The sequence below is a fragment of the Cygnus olor genome, chromosome 22 (genome assembly GCF_009769625.2).
Source record: "Cygnus olor isolate bCygOlo1 chromosome 22, bCygOlo1.pri.v2, whole genome shotgun sequence".
In the NCBI taxonomy this organism is placed as follows: Eukaryota; Metazoa; Chordata; class Aves; order Anseriformes; family Anatidae; genus Cygnus; species Cygnus olor.
In genome coordinates, this window is record NC_049190.1 from 3,182,587 (window position 1) to 3,198,530 (window position 15,944).

Here is a 15,944-nt window from a genome sequence, read left to right on the forward strand (position 1 = left end):
CGGAGGGAATAGTGCCACCTATTGAGGAGTTGATCATTTTAGCTTTTTCTCTAATTCCTTTTTTCTGAGACTGGTAATTTCTAACAGCTTTCACTTCTAATCTTAAACCTCTAAGTAGAGCTAGTAGCAGCTAATGCAGTTAGCTGCTTTGCTGCACTCGTGGCTTGAGTAATCGACAAGTTTGGGGAATTGCAATATGCATGAAGATGAAAAAGGATTTTAAAGATTTTTTTTTCTTCTACAAAATTTTATGAATCCACCCAAAATACAAATGTCTGTTTTTTTTTTTTTTTTATGTACTTAAAACATAGTCACAGTGATGTTTCCTTATTTCAAGATACTGTCATGTGCAAGTGAATATGGGAATAAGATAATCATTGATTTGATTCTGAATGTTGTCAATGATGAGTTCCTTTGTCCTTGTAATTTTTCTTAAGCTTCAGCTGGAAAACATCAAATACCTTGGTAAGGTTCTTCAAAAAGAATGACTCATGATTTCCATCCAGGAAACAGTGAGAATTGGAACACCCAGGCAAAGAAAGAATGAATCGTGCATCAAAAGCTGATTGCCACTTGCTAACGTGGGCTCTTCAGCGTTGCACCGACCTCGTAGACTTTACTTGAAGTGGGTGAAGTTGCTGCTCAGTGTTTTAAAGTACGAGTTCCTGTAGGTACTTGTGATATCAAGGCATGGCAGTAACAGCTGCTGAAAACTTCACGGTGTGTGTCACTGGGCTCTCGGTGGTTTGTGCCTTGCCTTTGAGACTGTTCCAGAGTGTCTAATGAGGTGGTCAAGGTACCAGATCTGGGTTATGAAAACATCACAGCTCTGTTCTTAACGTTCCCCCACGAAGCAGATTTCACATGGAATGTATTTTATACCGAAAGAACAAAAGTGAGCAAATGACAGGTTTGGTGGGGAGGTCCTGTGCTACTTTGTCCTCACAGCAGCTCAGGAGAGAGCACTGGAAGCTGCTTTTTGGGTTACCCGCCTCAGCCCGGCACTGTTATTGAAGCTGCTGTAGTTCTGCAGGCAGCGGTACCTTCAGAAAACTTCACATTCATTAAAATCACCGTAAAGCTGCTGTGTATCTCCGTCAAGCATGGTGTCTCAGCTGGCCTATGTAGACCTCATTATGTTGTGTTAGATCCTTTTATATCGTGTTAGGGAAAGGGCTAAATGCCTGTTTCTGATCTGAGGTGGACAAATACAGGGAAAAGGCAATTCTGGAATAATTTGGGTTCAAGTCAGCCTAATTTCTTTTGCCTTCCCATTGTTAAATTAAAAGGTGGTATTGGGTGGAATTGAGACTTGTGGTTTGAAACTGTTTAATTTGATCATTCCTAGAACTTAAGTCATCCTCTGCAAGGCCAGCTTTTGTTGCATCTCCTAATGCACTGCCTCTGCGTTGGCATCACGTTAATTCCAGGAGGAAGCTTATCAGTACCCTGAATCCAAAGGTTATTGGTTCTGGTAAAGAGAGAAATTCCGTGGAAGAGCAGCGAGTACACAGGGCTATGCTGTGCCTTTAAGCAAGGAAAGTTCTTATGAGTCAAAAGATTAGTTAGTGTCTTACTCATAAAACCTGCACGTCTGGCAGCAAGGTTTAAAACGAGCTGTTTTTATGAAATAGCATATGTTCTCTTTCCCACACCCCACCCTGGGGCATCATTCTTGTGAAGTGAGACTTGAAGAAGCTTGGTCATATAGAGAAATGGGAGGTACAAAAGGGAGAGGCATGTTCTTTCACTTAAGCATATAAAGAGGGTGTGAAAGGTGGTGTTTTTTTTCCTCTTGTCTGCTTTCCCCTTGCATCCATTCCATCAACTTACTGCGGATCGCTGTGGGTAGTGTAATTTGTTTCTCCTTTATCAGCAGAAGGGGAGTTACTGGGATGGGATTCTGTGACCAGATGGCTGCACAAGTGCTGGAAAGCAACCTTTTCCACCGCTCCCACACCTGTCTTCATGTATGCCGCACTCAGGGAGAACAGGGCTGACTGGGTGGACAGTGTTTTCACTTGAGGCTCTTCATTTCCATTAGGAGTTGCTCCAGAGACATAAAAGGAGCTGTGCTGGTACGAGAGCGATTTAAAGCGTGGATGTGACTCCACGGTCTCTTACAATTCATTCCTTAAAAATGATTCCAGCGAAGGCAGCTTTGCTGGGGCAGCATTTTCTCAATTTCCTCTGCCCCCTCCATGCTAAACAACACTGCTACAATTTTGGTATCTGATGTGGAGGAGAACTCTTTCTCGAGATGCTGGTGTCAGAATTTTGCCTGATGTGGCTTTAGAAATGAAGAAGCAAAGCAAGCTGTTAGAAAGAAGGCTGATGTTTAGTAGCTAGTGGTTTCTGCTATGTAAATAAAAAAACATCCTGGAAGCATTTTGCAGAGTTCCTAAAGTTGCTTTTCAAGATAAAGGCTCCATTGTGGTAGGCTTTTGCAGCTGCTCTTAGGGAAGTGCTCTGCAAGGAATATGCTGGGGCTGCTACTTTTTTTTTCCCCTTTTTTTTTTCCTTGTTTCATTTTCAGGTGAACAATAGACATAGCTATTGGACTAGATGATCGTAGAGGTCTTTTCCAACCTGAACGATTCTGTGATTCTGTCTAGCACTTTACCTTCTCAAAGTGCTGCACCTCCTGAGTGCATTTATCTCTGCTGTCTATTTATGTTCACAGCATACTGAGGATTCCTGGCAAAAAAGACAATTTGCCTTTGATGTCACACAGCAAGTTAGAGGAGGAGCAGATTCGAACTCACATCTCCTGGGATTTTGGCCCAGTACTTAGCCCAGTAATAGCTCAGTGGGAAGCACGGTCTTGATTTCGGAAGACTAGTTAAGTGTAGCACATGTGGCTCGTACTTCTTTACTGCTACTGATCTGCTTCCCTTGAATATTCTCACCTGGAACAGAAGGTGCCCTGAGATGAGATTTTTCTAGTATTAGCACGAGCTAATTTTTCGGTATTAGCACAAGCCATTTATGTTAGTTTGAGAGATTTGTAACCTGTTTGTTTATTTATTTATTAAAAGTAGCTTGTAAAAATTGTTTGGTGCTGTTGATGGTGTACGGGAACGTGACAGCCCTATGCTGCACTTTGAAGACCTATTGATATGGACAAAGGGAAATTGTGCTCATTGGTTCGTGTACATAGCTGCTCCTCTTTACAAGCTGCTTTTACCTCAAGTTGTGTCTGATGTGCCAGAGCTGTCTGCATCTCTGCTGTTGTGTATCTCTGTTTTGTGTAACTGAAGCAATAAGCTTGACCTGTCTTGACATTCCTATCTGTTTCTGGACTGCTGCCCTGTTTCTGTCTCTCATATATTCTTCCCTCTGTTGTCTTGTACCAGTTTCTTTCTGTGCTCTGTGATTATCTAGGAGGATAAGGTTTTGGACTGATGCCTAGCTTGTGTCTCTTTGTATTTCTCTCCTTCTCTTTCTTCTGCCCTTTCCCCACCTTTCTTATGCAGGTCTTGTTCAACGGTGTGTTATTATCCAACGGGATGAAAATGGATTTGGGCTGACAGTCAGCGGAGACAATCCAGTCTTCGTGCAGTCCGTCAAAGAAGGTAAGCAGACATGCTAAATATGCTAGCCAGAGAGCAGCCTAGAGGGTTTTCGTGTGAATCAAAGAAATATGTGCATGAGTTGGAGTAGAAAACTCCAAATTCTTTCCTTATGGGTGGGATGGCTGTAGCTATCACAAACTTTGGAATAGATGTGCAAGGACAAAGAGTGTCACACTGTTGGGATGCAGTGAACCACCCCTCCTATGTCTGATGGATATGGAAACTGACCTCTTGCAGTTGAAAGGAAGTAAGTTTATGCCTGGTAAAGTGGTGGATTGTGGTTTGGCGTATCCACTACAAAATGGGAACAGAACTACTTTAGTGTAGATACTCAGAGATGTTAATCTAACAAAGAAAGAAGAAGCTTGGGTGACTATGGGAAGTAGCTTTGCATGGAACTACAGAAGCACTTAAACTATTTTTGGTTTGTATGATTTTTATTGAAATTGGAACTAATGGTTTCTTGCCTCTGTAGATGGAGCAGCCATGCGGGCTGGAGTGCAAACAGGTGATAGAATTATCAAGGTAAGGGCATTCACATCATCCGAGAAATAGATCCTTTGTATTAAATGAGCTCTTTCCCTGAAAGCAGGTCATTGATGGCTCTGCACTGATGTTTGCTTTTGCCTGTGGGATAGAGGAATGGTCTACGTTTCCCTGTTCTGGGCATGTACCGTAACCACTGAAAGCCCACTGCTGAATGTTAGTTTTGTTTTGGAGATCACTCTTATTTCAGAACTTCATTGGCAAGTTCAGCATCCTACAAGGGTCAGTTATCACATGTACAGAAAAAAAGAAGTATCAGGGGAGGAGAGCAGTGTGTTACTGATGATTACCTGCAAATAAATGGTCGTCTTGGATTTTATGGTTACTCACGTAACTGCACCCCAATCAGTGTTCTCTTTTAGTCCCAAACAACCAAGAAATCAAGTCATTGGCTAAAATGATTATCTAACTCAGTGCTGCAAAATGATGGCTGTGCTAGAGCCGCTTTGACACAGATAGAGCTGGGATTTCAACCAAGCATATAAATTAATGAATAAAGTTAACTACCCTAAATTTCCTTCTGCCCAGTGAGAGGCGGGTTGCTTTCTCATGTTCGGTTGCTTGTTTTTCTTTGGTACGTGTGTATGGTTTTCTTTTTGTAGAGCTCTGCTCGCTGAGATAAACTTAGAGGGAGAAATTGTTTCTCTGTTAGCGTCTTGAAAGACATAGTAATAGAGATGAGAGGAAAAAAATACTGTTGCTTGTTCTATTACATTGCTTATTGTGTAGTGTGTGGGGACCCAGTGGGATTTTTTCCTGGGTTAGAAATCAGGAGCTAACCACTGTTTACTTTCTTTCTCTCTCATATCCCCAGGTGAATGGCACTCTTGTAACACACTCAAACCATTTGGAGGTGGTAAAGCTGATCAAGTGTAAGTAAAGGCATGTTGCTATTTTTGTCACTGTGCTCCTTTAAAATGCATGAAAGGCATAATTTTAAAGGATCGATGATTGATTCAGCTATCAAGGGACAAGGACAATCACATTCCATGCTGAGAGATAAAGGGTGTGTATAAAACAGGCAGTAAAGTGAAACATAGGCTAATTTTGACTACTTGGACTTGAGCTGATCCATGCTTCTGCAGTTTCTCCTTTGCTTGGTGTTTGAAATTACCATCAAACCTTGCCCACGCATCGTCCGGTTTTGATTTCACCTTAAATGCCACAGCTATTCAGGCACTGTTCCTGCAGATTACTTTAAGTTGCTTACAAAGTACTGATATTGCCAACGGAAGTGAATTCTTGGTTGATTTTCTTGTACTATGAAGAAAGCGTTAGCGGTTCCTTCCACCCCGGCACAGTTTATTTTGTGGTGTGAGCCTGTGTATACTGTAAATGTAACCTGGTAGATTAGAAATTGCCCTGCGTTTTCATTAAGGTTGGCTATCATGAAAGGTTTTGGATTACCTGATATTTAAATGGAGCTCTCGAAAACTGATCTGACATGAACAAATGAAGAATGGTCTGAGTTGTGTCTCTAGGGGTGAGAACCTTAGAAATCTGCAAGTGTGTCTGAAATGTGTCTTGTTCTTGTTCTCCCTGCAGCGGGTTCCTATGTAGCTCTCACTGTTCAGGGGCGCCCACCAGGGTCTCCCCAGATTCCATTGGCTGATTCTGAAGTGGATCTGGCAGCGTTTGGGCATATGTGTCCCGTCATGACATCGCCCCATTCGCCTGGCACATCAGGAAATGCAGAAAGGATTACTAGCCCAGTGCTTATGGGGGTAAGATTTAAGATTTTTTAAGATTTTCTTTCCAAAGAACCAGTTCAGCAGTGGAAAAAATGTAGTCATTTTTTTTTCTCAAAGGAATTGTTTTGAACTTCTTGCACAAATAACAAATTGGAATTGCAGTATTTGTCTGGCCACCCAGTGGGCATTTAATCACATGGGAAACAACATGTTGCAAGGAAATATCCTGTCCCATCTGAGATAATGCAAAGAGAGTTGAGAGGTTATTCACAGGTTGTCTTTGAGATACACTGCAGTTTGTATGGTGTGAGTTGACACTGTCTGCTCAAAGCCAGGTATTCTGTAATTTCTATTAAGAATTGTGCTGTAAGACATGCAGACATGTGACAAAGAAGAGTAAGGAAAGCAAATACACAAATGTTTCTTTTTTTCTTTCTTTTCTTCTTTCCTTTGTTCCTTCTTTCCTTCTTTCTTTTTTTTTTGTTTAATGTAGATAACTACGTTCAAAAGTAGGAGTGAGTGATTACATTCTACATAGGATAGGATTTGCAGAAACTTGAATTGCTTTTTGTTGGTCTTTTTCTGGGCCCATGTTTAGGAAGTAGGTGGAAAGCAGGCATATCCATTTTCCTTATCTTCCTTCGCTCCTTATTTTCTAGGAGGAGAATAATATTGTCCACAACCAGAAGGTGGAGATTCTGAGGAAGATGCTACAGAAAGAGCAGGAGCGGCTGCAGGTACTGGAGTTGTTGCATGTGTACAGGAGGGGTGGAGGGAAGGGAAGGGGATGATGTGAATTAAAAAGACGGGTTGTTGAATCACTATTAAGTAGCTTATTCAGCATTCCTTTGCGTGGCTTGTGTTTTAGTTTAGCTTTTCTATATACTGGCCTAATATCAGAGATCTGTCTAATTGCTTGGACTGGTCAACTCTTGCATTTTTAATCTTTGACAGGATTGGAAAAAAAACTGTGGTAGTTTAAGTGGAAACGTACATACCCGGTCAATCTGGTCTAATCCTAGGACATGTAAGCATCTTTGACTCACTGAAAGTGAGTCATTTCTCACTAGGAGCAACAATTGGCACTGTGCTCCTTGGTGGTGCTGAGTTATTGTGTCTTCAGCTGTATGCTCGATGCGGTTGTGATTAATTCAATAAATCTCTAGAATGGAGTTATTTTCATATGGCACAAGGCAGAGGAGAGCTGGATAAAATAGACATTCCATAGCAGTTACTTGATATGACAGTAGGTGTGCAAACGTGCTGTTTATTATTTTAGATGTGTTAATGGAATGAAGATTAGTAGTAGGCTAAGATTAGTTGTAAGCTTTGATATTGAGCAGATACTGAGTGATGAAAGCTCATAAAATTACTTTTCAGTCTCTGCAAGAAGAGTATAGCCGATCATCCAGCTCACGACTGCTCAAAGAGATACAGGAAACAAAGAAGCACATTACTCAGCTGCAGGAGCAGCTGTCGAAAGCCACAGGCTGTACTCAGGTAACAGAATGTGTCAGGCTTCTCTGTGGTATGTTCTGGCTGAAAATTCTTGGGGGATGATGGTGTTCTGGGCAAGCAGGAGTTCCCTGCCACGCTCTTCAGTGCTTGTACAGACAGATTGCACCCTCTAGAGTTGAGACTGGTAATTAGGCTGGCAGAAGCTGTCAAGTAATACAGTGGAATGTCAGTATATGAAGTGGACTTTACAATGAACTTCCAAACAATCTATGAAGAGCTGCTTTTAAAGCAGTAAGTGCAAATTGTGAAGTATATTACTTTGTCAATACAACCTAGAAGAAACCTGTGTAGTCATTCTTGCCATGAAGAATAAATAACTGGAGGCTTAAACCAGCTTTTTTTTTCTTTTTTGAGTTGTATTATTTTTCCTTTTTTTCTCTGCCTTTAAGCTTATAAGTCCTGAAAACTTGATGTGATATTCTATTGTCTTCTCTTAGAAGAACATTGCAACTTTTTAAAAATACATGAAGGAAGTTTAATAAATAATGTGGGCTGTCCAGGTTTTAAAAGAGCTAGCGTTTGAGTATAATATAATAGTCTCTTGAAATATTTTACTTGCTCTGTGCTGCTCCCAACTCACTTTTATCTTTTTAGGATGGAGTTCTGTCCTCCAGGTCCGTGACAGAATCGCTGCAGATCAGTGAAGTGGAGGCAGAGAGTGGGGATGGTCTGAGCAAACTAGATTACAGCAGTGACAGCCCCTCCCGACCAAACAGTGACATTGCTGATGTGAGTACTGAATGACTCCGTGATTTTGTTTCTAAACCTCTTGGATTTGGTTTTCTTGTGCAGATTTTTTAAGTTTGTGTTGTTCTGTGTATTATAGATATGTAGTGTCTCAGTAAAGGTGTGTATTACTAGAATAGGCTTCTAAATACACACCAAAAATATTTCCCTGAGGAAGCGTACTATATTGGTTTTCCAATAGGGACTGAGAAATAAATAGTGTGGGTTTTGGGTTTTCATCCAGGATTAGATTTTCCTGGCACACTCCCTGTAACCAGACAAAGAAAGATGCGATGCCAGCATCTTTCTCAAAACTGAGAGATGCCAATTAGAGTATCTTTTAAGAGCATGTTAATGTTCCAATTGTGGTAGCTGTGATTCAGATCCAGTCACTGGGCAAGTTGCCATGAAAGTGAGGAAGAGCCTTACTTTTACCAAATAAGCTTCAATTATTGCCAACAGTAAATACTCCTAGTCTGTTCACTCATCAGTTATCAATCTGTGTGCTCGTATGGTCTCCTTATTGCAGTGCCTTAGCACCTAATCCTTAATTAGGCTGCTATCTGATTAGTGCAAAGAAATTGAGACTCTGTAATTGCACTTTGGCCTAAGTTTGTTGTTTAACTTATGGAGGTGGGAGCTAAATCTGTACTAGCAGTTGGAAGGGAAAGGAAGATGGGTCAGATGTGCCTCCAAAACATGAACACAGATGACTCTATTTTGAAACACTCCCTCGCTAACTCCAAATCTGACTAAATGTCACTCGTGTTTGTATAGAATAAATGCAGAATAGAATTCATAGCTGTCTTCCTTAATTCTGTCAGAGTTGTTGATGATAAGTGATCACACAAAACACACCAAACTTTCAAGCATTTCAATCCAAAGTGACACCGAGAAACTTAAGGACTGGGAGCGATGGAAAGCTCTCAAAGTTTATGGAGTCCAGAGTTCTACAGTTAGGGTGAAATAACTGCGTGCATCAACATAGGCTGGGAACCAACAGGCTGAGTGGTAGCCCGGCTGAAAAGCCTTGGCTGTTAATGTGGGCACACTGAAGATGAGCCAACTGCTCATGCTTTTTGCAAATAAAGCCAAATGTCTGCAGGGCTACATGAGAAAGAGGATTGCCAGGAGGTGGAGGGAGGTTACTAGCCCACTAGTAGTTACTTTCTTGTTCCCCAGAGTCCTCGCAGTGGCCCGAAGGAGCGGGTTTATCTGGATGAGAGCCCAGAGAAGACTGAGGTTCAAGATACTGTGAGTCCAAACCATAAAAAATAACGACAGCATCTCCTGTAATGGGCCCATTAACGTCTTGTTTTCCCCCGCTTTCTAGATGAAGCACACATAAACTTTGCTTTAGAAAATGAAATGCAATTAAAATTGTGCAGGGAATGTTAATTAGCTGAATAAATGTTTATGGAGCTTAAGAGCAGGCCCATTTAGAGACGAGAAATAGATAATCAGCAGTAAAACAGCTGGACCTAAAATAGCTGTTGTACATATTTTATTCCTTGAGTCCAACCCTAAATGAAAACCAGTCTTTAGGATATTCAAGTAATTATAAGGCTGGTATTATCAGGGGTGGCCTCGAAAATGGATAAAAGTGGAACATAGCAGGAAGTTCTGAGCTATCTGAAAGTACTGCCGTCTTCCACAGGATGACTTCTGAAGTATTTTTCCCTCATTTGCATGACTTTCTGAAGTCATATTTCTCCATTTGTACAAAGCTGTCATTTGTCATATGCTCCATGTTTAATGTACTCAGAAGTCTGCAGATGATGCAATTGGTTTTGAGTCATCTGATTTGACATTTCTGAATGCTTCCAACTCGGGAGAAACATTCTAAAGGGGATCTCGCAACTATAAACTCGGACAAGGTTGAATAAAGGCACATGGGTTTCTTTTGCAATTTGAAAAGAAGAATTAAAGTGATGGTGATATTTTTGACTAGGTAAAGAAAGTTTACTGTTCCAAGACACTAACAGAGCTGTACTTTTCATCCCTCCCTTCTCGCACTTCTGACTCGCCCCAGGATTCTCAGTCGAGTGTTGGAAGTCCTTCATGCCGCATAGGGCCTCAGATCATTGGAGCAGAGGATGATGACTTTGACACTGAGCAGGAGCAGGTGGGAATGACTTTTAGCCCTCAGCCACCCCTTCTCCCTACCTCAACCAGAATTCTGTTTTTTCTGTGCCTAAACTGCAAGGACTCCATTGCTTCTTTTTATTTAACAGTTTTCATGTGGTGAATTAAGAATTAAGGCATGTGATTCTTGTTACTGCTGATCATACCAAATAGTAACACTTGGGGATTTTATGACAATATTCTGTCTTTGATTCTTTCTGTTACTCTTTCTTCTTACAAATTCAAGCTTTCTAGAAATTCATTTGCCTTATTTGATTTCCTTCTGTTTATTAAGTTTCTATTAACAGTTCTGCATTATAGTCACAGCAGTACAGCTGCTATGGCTTTTGACATACTGATTCTGAGTTATTTTAGCTCTCCTTTGCTCTGAGCTATGTGTCATTATATTGTAGTCAGTGTTCAGGGGTGTATTTAAAAGAAATGTTCCCACTGTAAACTCTTCCTGGGATGTTAGAATGGCATTGCAAAGGCTCTGGAATTGTTCAGTTTTTATTTTAATTAAACAAATGAGGAGCTAAGCTGTAGGAAGAAGCTTGTTATTTTTTTGCACGGTAGCTTTCTTGAATAATTCAAATAGTTTCCTTGTATCTCTGCAGATTAATGGACAGTGCAGCTGTTTCCAAAACATTGAGCTCCTGAAATCTCGCCCAGCTCACCTTGCTGTTCTTCTGCATCATGTGGTGTCCCAGTTTGACCCTGCAGCATTGGTAAGATGTTCTGGAATTGTTTCCGTGGCCAAAATTTGTAGTCTTAACCAGAGTATTTCAGGATCTCCTTGTTCTTGTGTAGCATTACCAGTGACACCACTGGATCAGCAAATAGAGATTCTGTGCAGGCACGAGGGTATTTCAGATAAAGGAAGAGATGGACGAAGAGAACTGTCTCCTTTACATTCAGTGGATTACAAATAAATATTTAGCTCTTGAAAGCATTTAATTCCAGCCTAAGGTAGTGGGATTAGTTATCTACAAGGAAAGTCTGATCTCCGTTTCTCTTTTCCCTTCCCTCCTCCACTGATTACAGGGGCAGCCTAGCTGACTAGATGAGGTTACCTGTGCAGTCTAGGTGGCTGAAGGTAGCTAGGAAGACTCACAATCCAGCAATGCTGAATTCTTTGAAATAGAGGAAAGAAAGATTTGAGTTTGGTGTGTTGGAAGAGTTCTCATTGTGTCTCCTAATTTCTTCTCCTCCTCTTTCCCACAGTTGTGCTACCTTTACACAGACCTGTACAAGCAGACCAACTCCAAAGAGACTCGGCGTGTCTTTCTTGAGTTTTACCAGTTCTTCTTGGACCGAACTGCAGTAAGTTCCAGACCTTTCTCTCGTTTTCAGGTGTATCCAGGAAGTTGACTTTTACCATTCTTCGCTCTCCTGAACTGGAAGAAACTCAGGAGTTATATAAGTCCTCCAGAATCAATAGCGTTTTTTTGTTTTTTCTTTTGGTTAAAATGATACCACTAAATAAGGCAAAATGAATGGTAAATAGGCTCAGATGCCTGGGTAAGTCTGTATGTCACAGAGAATGCATTGTCTGATAGGAGTAGTGTTTCTGTGATGTGTAAGCTAGCTTTAGTTGCTATAGATTCCCTTTTAGTTAATAACAACTGCATATATTGACGTGGCTGTTGCAAGGATTGGGCAATTTTGTATGTCTGTTGGAAAGCCTGCGAAGCTTCTTTACCATCATAAATTAGACTACCACGTAGTGTAGCAGAGGCTAGTATCGCATGCTTAGATGAAATAATCCTTGTGTAATATAATACATATTCAAGATGGGAGCCTCCCTCATGATAACTTTAGGTGTTAAGGTTGTAGGTTTTGTTTTTTGAGGGGGTTGTATTGTATGCATTGTATGTTTAATTGGGGTGCTGTTTGTTGTGTATGTTCCCCCAGTCTTTTTTTTTTCTTTCCATTTTTTTTTTCTTTTTAACAGAATCTTAAAGTTCCAGTTCCAGATGAAATCTCCGTAGATCTAGGTAAGGCACTATCTACTTCTGCAGCTTCTGCTGTTCAAGGCAGTCCAAGGAAATTTCTGAAATGCACTTAGGGTTACTTCAGATATACAGTATCATGTGTTTACAGGAAGAGACAAATAAATATTTGTTTCTTATGGAGGGCATTATGCATGCTCTGATACATGCATTAGTAGTGAGAAGCACTGGCCACATTGGCATGTGTATTTTTTAGTCTAATACTGGATGTGACTAAATCTTTTTACAGTTAATGCTGTAAAATTCATATTATCAGGAAGTGAAAAGCAAAAGGGTACTCTTGGATGGGTCAAAGATGTGAATGAGTGACTTTATTCTAATGTAGCATGGGCTATCACTGTTCTCAAAAGAATAATCTCTTAACTTTCTCTTCTGGCTTGCAGACAAAAGAAGGCCAGAGCTCATTCCTGAAGAGCTTCATCGCCACTATATACAAACTATGCAAGATAAAGTCTGTCCAGAAGTTCAGAGGAATCTGGAAGACTTCAGGTAACAACAGTTGCCCGTGCAGCTTTAGTTTAATTCATACCTGCCCTCAGTCAACATGTCCGTTATGGTAGAAGTCCAAACTCAAGGGACATAGTAATTCATCTCGGACTGAACAGGAAGATGGCACTGAAGAGGGCCTACGGGGTCACCCTGACCAACACTTGAATGTTTTTTGACACTGTGCTGCAAGTAGTTCTTTGCAAGATCTTTGTTAGAGATTTGTTTATTTATTCCTAGAGGTTATTTTAGGCAATTTTAGAATATTATCACTTAGGTGATGTTACATGAATCTTTCTTACTAAGCACGTTTGTAATCAGTTTATATCCTTTTTTATTTTTGCTCTCTTTTGGACAAGAAATAATCCACTTTAGAGAGCTGTCATGAGCATATGGTAGAATTTAATAATTAATATGCCCTTTCTTGTACAGTTGCAAGCATTCTGTGCCAACATGAGATGCTGTAGCAAAAGATATAATGGACTTTTTCACAGCTAAAAGTGTCTGAGTTCAAGTAGATGCTTCAAATGTACAACCTGGGATACTGCAAAAAGAACGACCACTTTTGCTTGGCCATTGCCATGGCTAGCTCTCTTGATAAATATCGTACAACTTTATTAGCTTTGTTTTACAGTGAATGCAAATGTTACAGAGAACTGATGACCTCTGCATTCTTGTTCAGAAACCAATAATGCAACTTGCTTGACATTCTGAGTGTCAAGAGGTTGCCTTTTCTTGTTACAAGTCAGTACTCAGTTTCAAGTGATGCTTCCCTCTCTCTGTATTTCAGGCAGAAACGTAGTATGGGATTGACCCTGGCAGAAGGAGAGCTGACCAAGCTGGATGCAGAAAGGGTTCGTGATCGGAACGCGGTGGAGAAGGAAAGAGCATGTGCAGAACAGATTATTGCCAAAATTGAGGAAGTCTTGTGAGTATCAGCAAGTATAATTGTGGGAGTTAAAAACGGTTTCACCCTGAACCTTACAGCAGCAGAGCAAAGGAATTAATAACTAGAAGTAATTTTACACCACTACATTTATATTGCTTCCCCATTTTGCTACCAACATATATTTCAGTAATGACAGCAAAAAATATGTTAATATTTAGTTGAAGTCCATATATCTTTTTAAGGGAGGCTACTGTTCAGATAGCAGAGGCATGCTTCTGTTGTTGTCTTGTGCATTGTTAGGTCAGGGGTCAGGGTTCTTCTGGGTTGTAGAAACCTATAGTTTCATAACCTTTTTTTTTTTTTTTTTAATGTGAGCTGAGCCCAATTTTCCTAACTCAACTTTCATTTTTGTTTCCTTTTCCTGGGGCTTTCTTATATGCCAAAGGACACTTTGAATACTACTGCTGACACTCTCGCTGGATATGACTGGCTGTTAATTGTTAGTTAATTATTGTTTCCTTTTTACATTCTCTCTTGTTTTTAGGATGACATCTCAGCCTTTGGAGGAAGAAAAGAGGTAATGGAAGTTGTGTGGGCTTAGTCTGAAGTAAGAACCCCGTTGCTGATGCTTGCTCTGCTGGCTCTCTTTGCTGAACAGAACAAGGCAGCCCTCTGCTGGCCGTAGCTCCAAACTCTCATTTTCTAAATCTGCTGGCATAATTAACTTGAATTTGAAGTATCAATCTTGTTTCCAGCCTCTCCTTGTTGTGAAGTTTGTTTCTTTTGTTTCAGGCCAGAAAAAGTTACTGTTTCTGAGAGCTCATCTGTTTCTTTGGTTTGGTTCTGTAGCTGCTTCAGTCCAGTCTAATATTTATGTGATGCCTTGCCCTGTTCAGTTTGTTTGGCACCCTACAACTAGCTGGGTAGCTTTTACTATACTCACTACAGCTACTACACCTTTTACTGTTACTGATTTTTACTGTAACTCCCGTAATATGACTTCAGATATGTACTTAGTGTATGAGCTTAGAAGTTTCTGTGTAATTCTTAAAAAATATATATATTTTTACCTCTTAGGCTGGTACGCCTTTCATAAACTGCATCTGTTATTTACAAAAAGATAGGTTATAATATTGGCTGAGTATTTTCCATTGTATGTAACACATAGTTTCATATTGAAACAAACAAACAAAATCACTCAACTTCTTTTAATCCAGAAATGGTTCATTTCTCCACGGAACCTTTGCATTTGACCTGTTTCATTTTCTTGACAAGATGGATTTTCCTGAGTACATTTCTCCTTAACATCCATCTTCTTTCCTGGTGTTTATTTGGCAGTTCCACAATGCAATACGTGATCCTTACTTACATGAAGCATCTGGGAGTCAAAGTTAAAGAGCCTCGGAACCTGGAGCAGAAGCGTGGCCGTATTGGTTTCTTGCCAAAGATCAAGGTAGTAGTGTTGTGACCAGAGCACATTCGTTTAAAACTGTCTGACATGGGTGCTTCACTAGAATTCAGAATAGACTTTTGCGTGACACACTAGAAGTTGGTATGATTTTTACAGTCTTCATTGCACCAACAGGATATAGCATTATCAATCTGCACAGAAAACCTAACAGTTGAGATTGAGTTGTACATATGTTTTCAGACACCTCGATTATAAATTAATTACCTTCCTTTTCACGGTTCTAGACTTATTAAAACTTTGGGTGATAAACGTTTCACGTACTACAATATTAAATAATTTGAGGACCTCATTAAAGCTGTCAGAACTCAGGACCTCATTAAACCCATCAGTCTGTTGGCCGGTATACTTAAGGTTTTTTCTTGAGAAACTTGCCCAAAAACAAAGGCTTTGTGGTGCAGGAAAGCTACTCTTCCTGCCACCCACACTCCCCCGTTTATATAATGAGTTTTTTCACCAAAACTCCATCTCCATGGGTGTGTTCAGTGATCTCCCACGGTGTGGCCATGTCTGGTCACAGCAGCTGTGTATCTTCATCGGTGTTCAGCCTCCTTTGAATGTTAAGGCTGTCGTGAGCAGTTCTGCACTGACAGTGTGAAAAGTTTAGATTAAGCATTAGCAGCCTTTCTGACGTGGTTTGCTAAGTTGTATTTTTCTTCCCCAGATTAGAGTCTGTATGTTTGTGGTGGTTTGGAGTCACAAGATGTTGTTCTTCGGAGAAACAAAGAGCTAGTGGTCACTGTAAATGGGTGTCTTGCCCTAGGGAAGAGAGTGGTTTCTGGCTCCCGTTAAGTTAAAACCAGGCTGTGTGAGTTCTTGCTTTTAACAGACGCATCTCTTAAGATGCTGTGGCTCCCTGCTGCAAATCCTGGTACACACCACTCATACGCTGTCCGTACTGTCTTTGCC

At 40.6% G+C, this 15,944-nt stretch overlaps 1 protein-coding gene across 4 annotated transcripts in view; it reads left to right on the forward strand.

Moving 5' to 3' along the window:
* The window catches only part of ARHGEF12 (Rho guanine nucleotide exchange factor 12), a 77,099-nt gene that overhangs the window by 38,409 nt on the left and 22,746 nt on the right, over positions 1–15,944 (forward strand). For 2 of the 4 annotated variants that reach the window (XM_040534520.1, XM_040534522.1), the window contains 16 exons: positions 3,477–3,575; positions 4,051–4,100; positions 4,936–4,993; positions 5,667–5,845; positions 6,472–6,549; positions 7,193–7,312; positions 7,925–8,059; positions 9,239–9,310; positions 10,089–10,181; positions 10,798–10,908; positions 11,405–11,503; positions 12,135–12,177; positions 12,576–12,681; positions 13,469–13,606; positions 14,112–14,144; positions 14,906–15,023. In XM_040534520.1, coding sequence (XP_040390454.1) covers positions 3,477–3,575; positions 4,051–4,100; positions 4,936–4,993; positions 5,667–5,845; positions 6,472–6,549; positions 7,193–7,312; positions 7,925–8,059; positions 9,239–9,310; positions 10,089–10,181; positions 10,798–10,908; positions 11,405–11,503; positions 12,135–12,177; positions 12,576–12,681; positions 13,469–13,606; positions 14,112–14,144; positions 14,906–15,023 — 1,532 coding nt within the window. The remainder of the gene's footprint in view (positions 1–3,476; positions 3,576–4,050; positions 4,101–4,935; positions 4,994–5,666; positions 5,846–6,471; positions 6,550–7,192; positions 7,313–7,924; positions 8,060–9,238; positions 9,311–10,088; positions 10,182–10,797; positions 10,909–11,404; positions 11,504–12,134; positions 12,178–12,575; positions 12,682–13,468; positions 13,607–14,111; positions 14,145–14,905; positions 15,024–15,944) is intronic. The other 2 variants (XM_040534521.1, XM_040534523.1) reach the window with 1 other exon arrangement.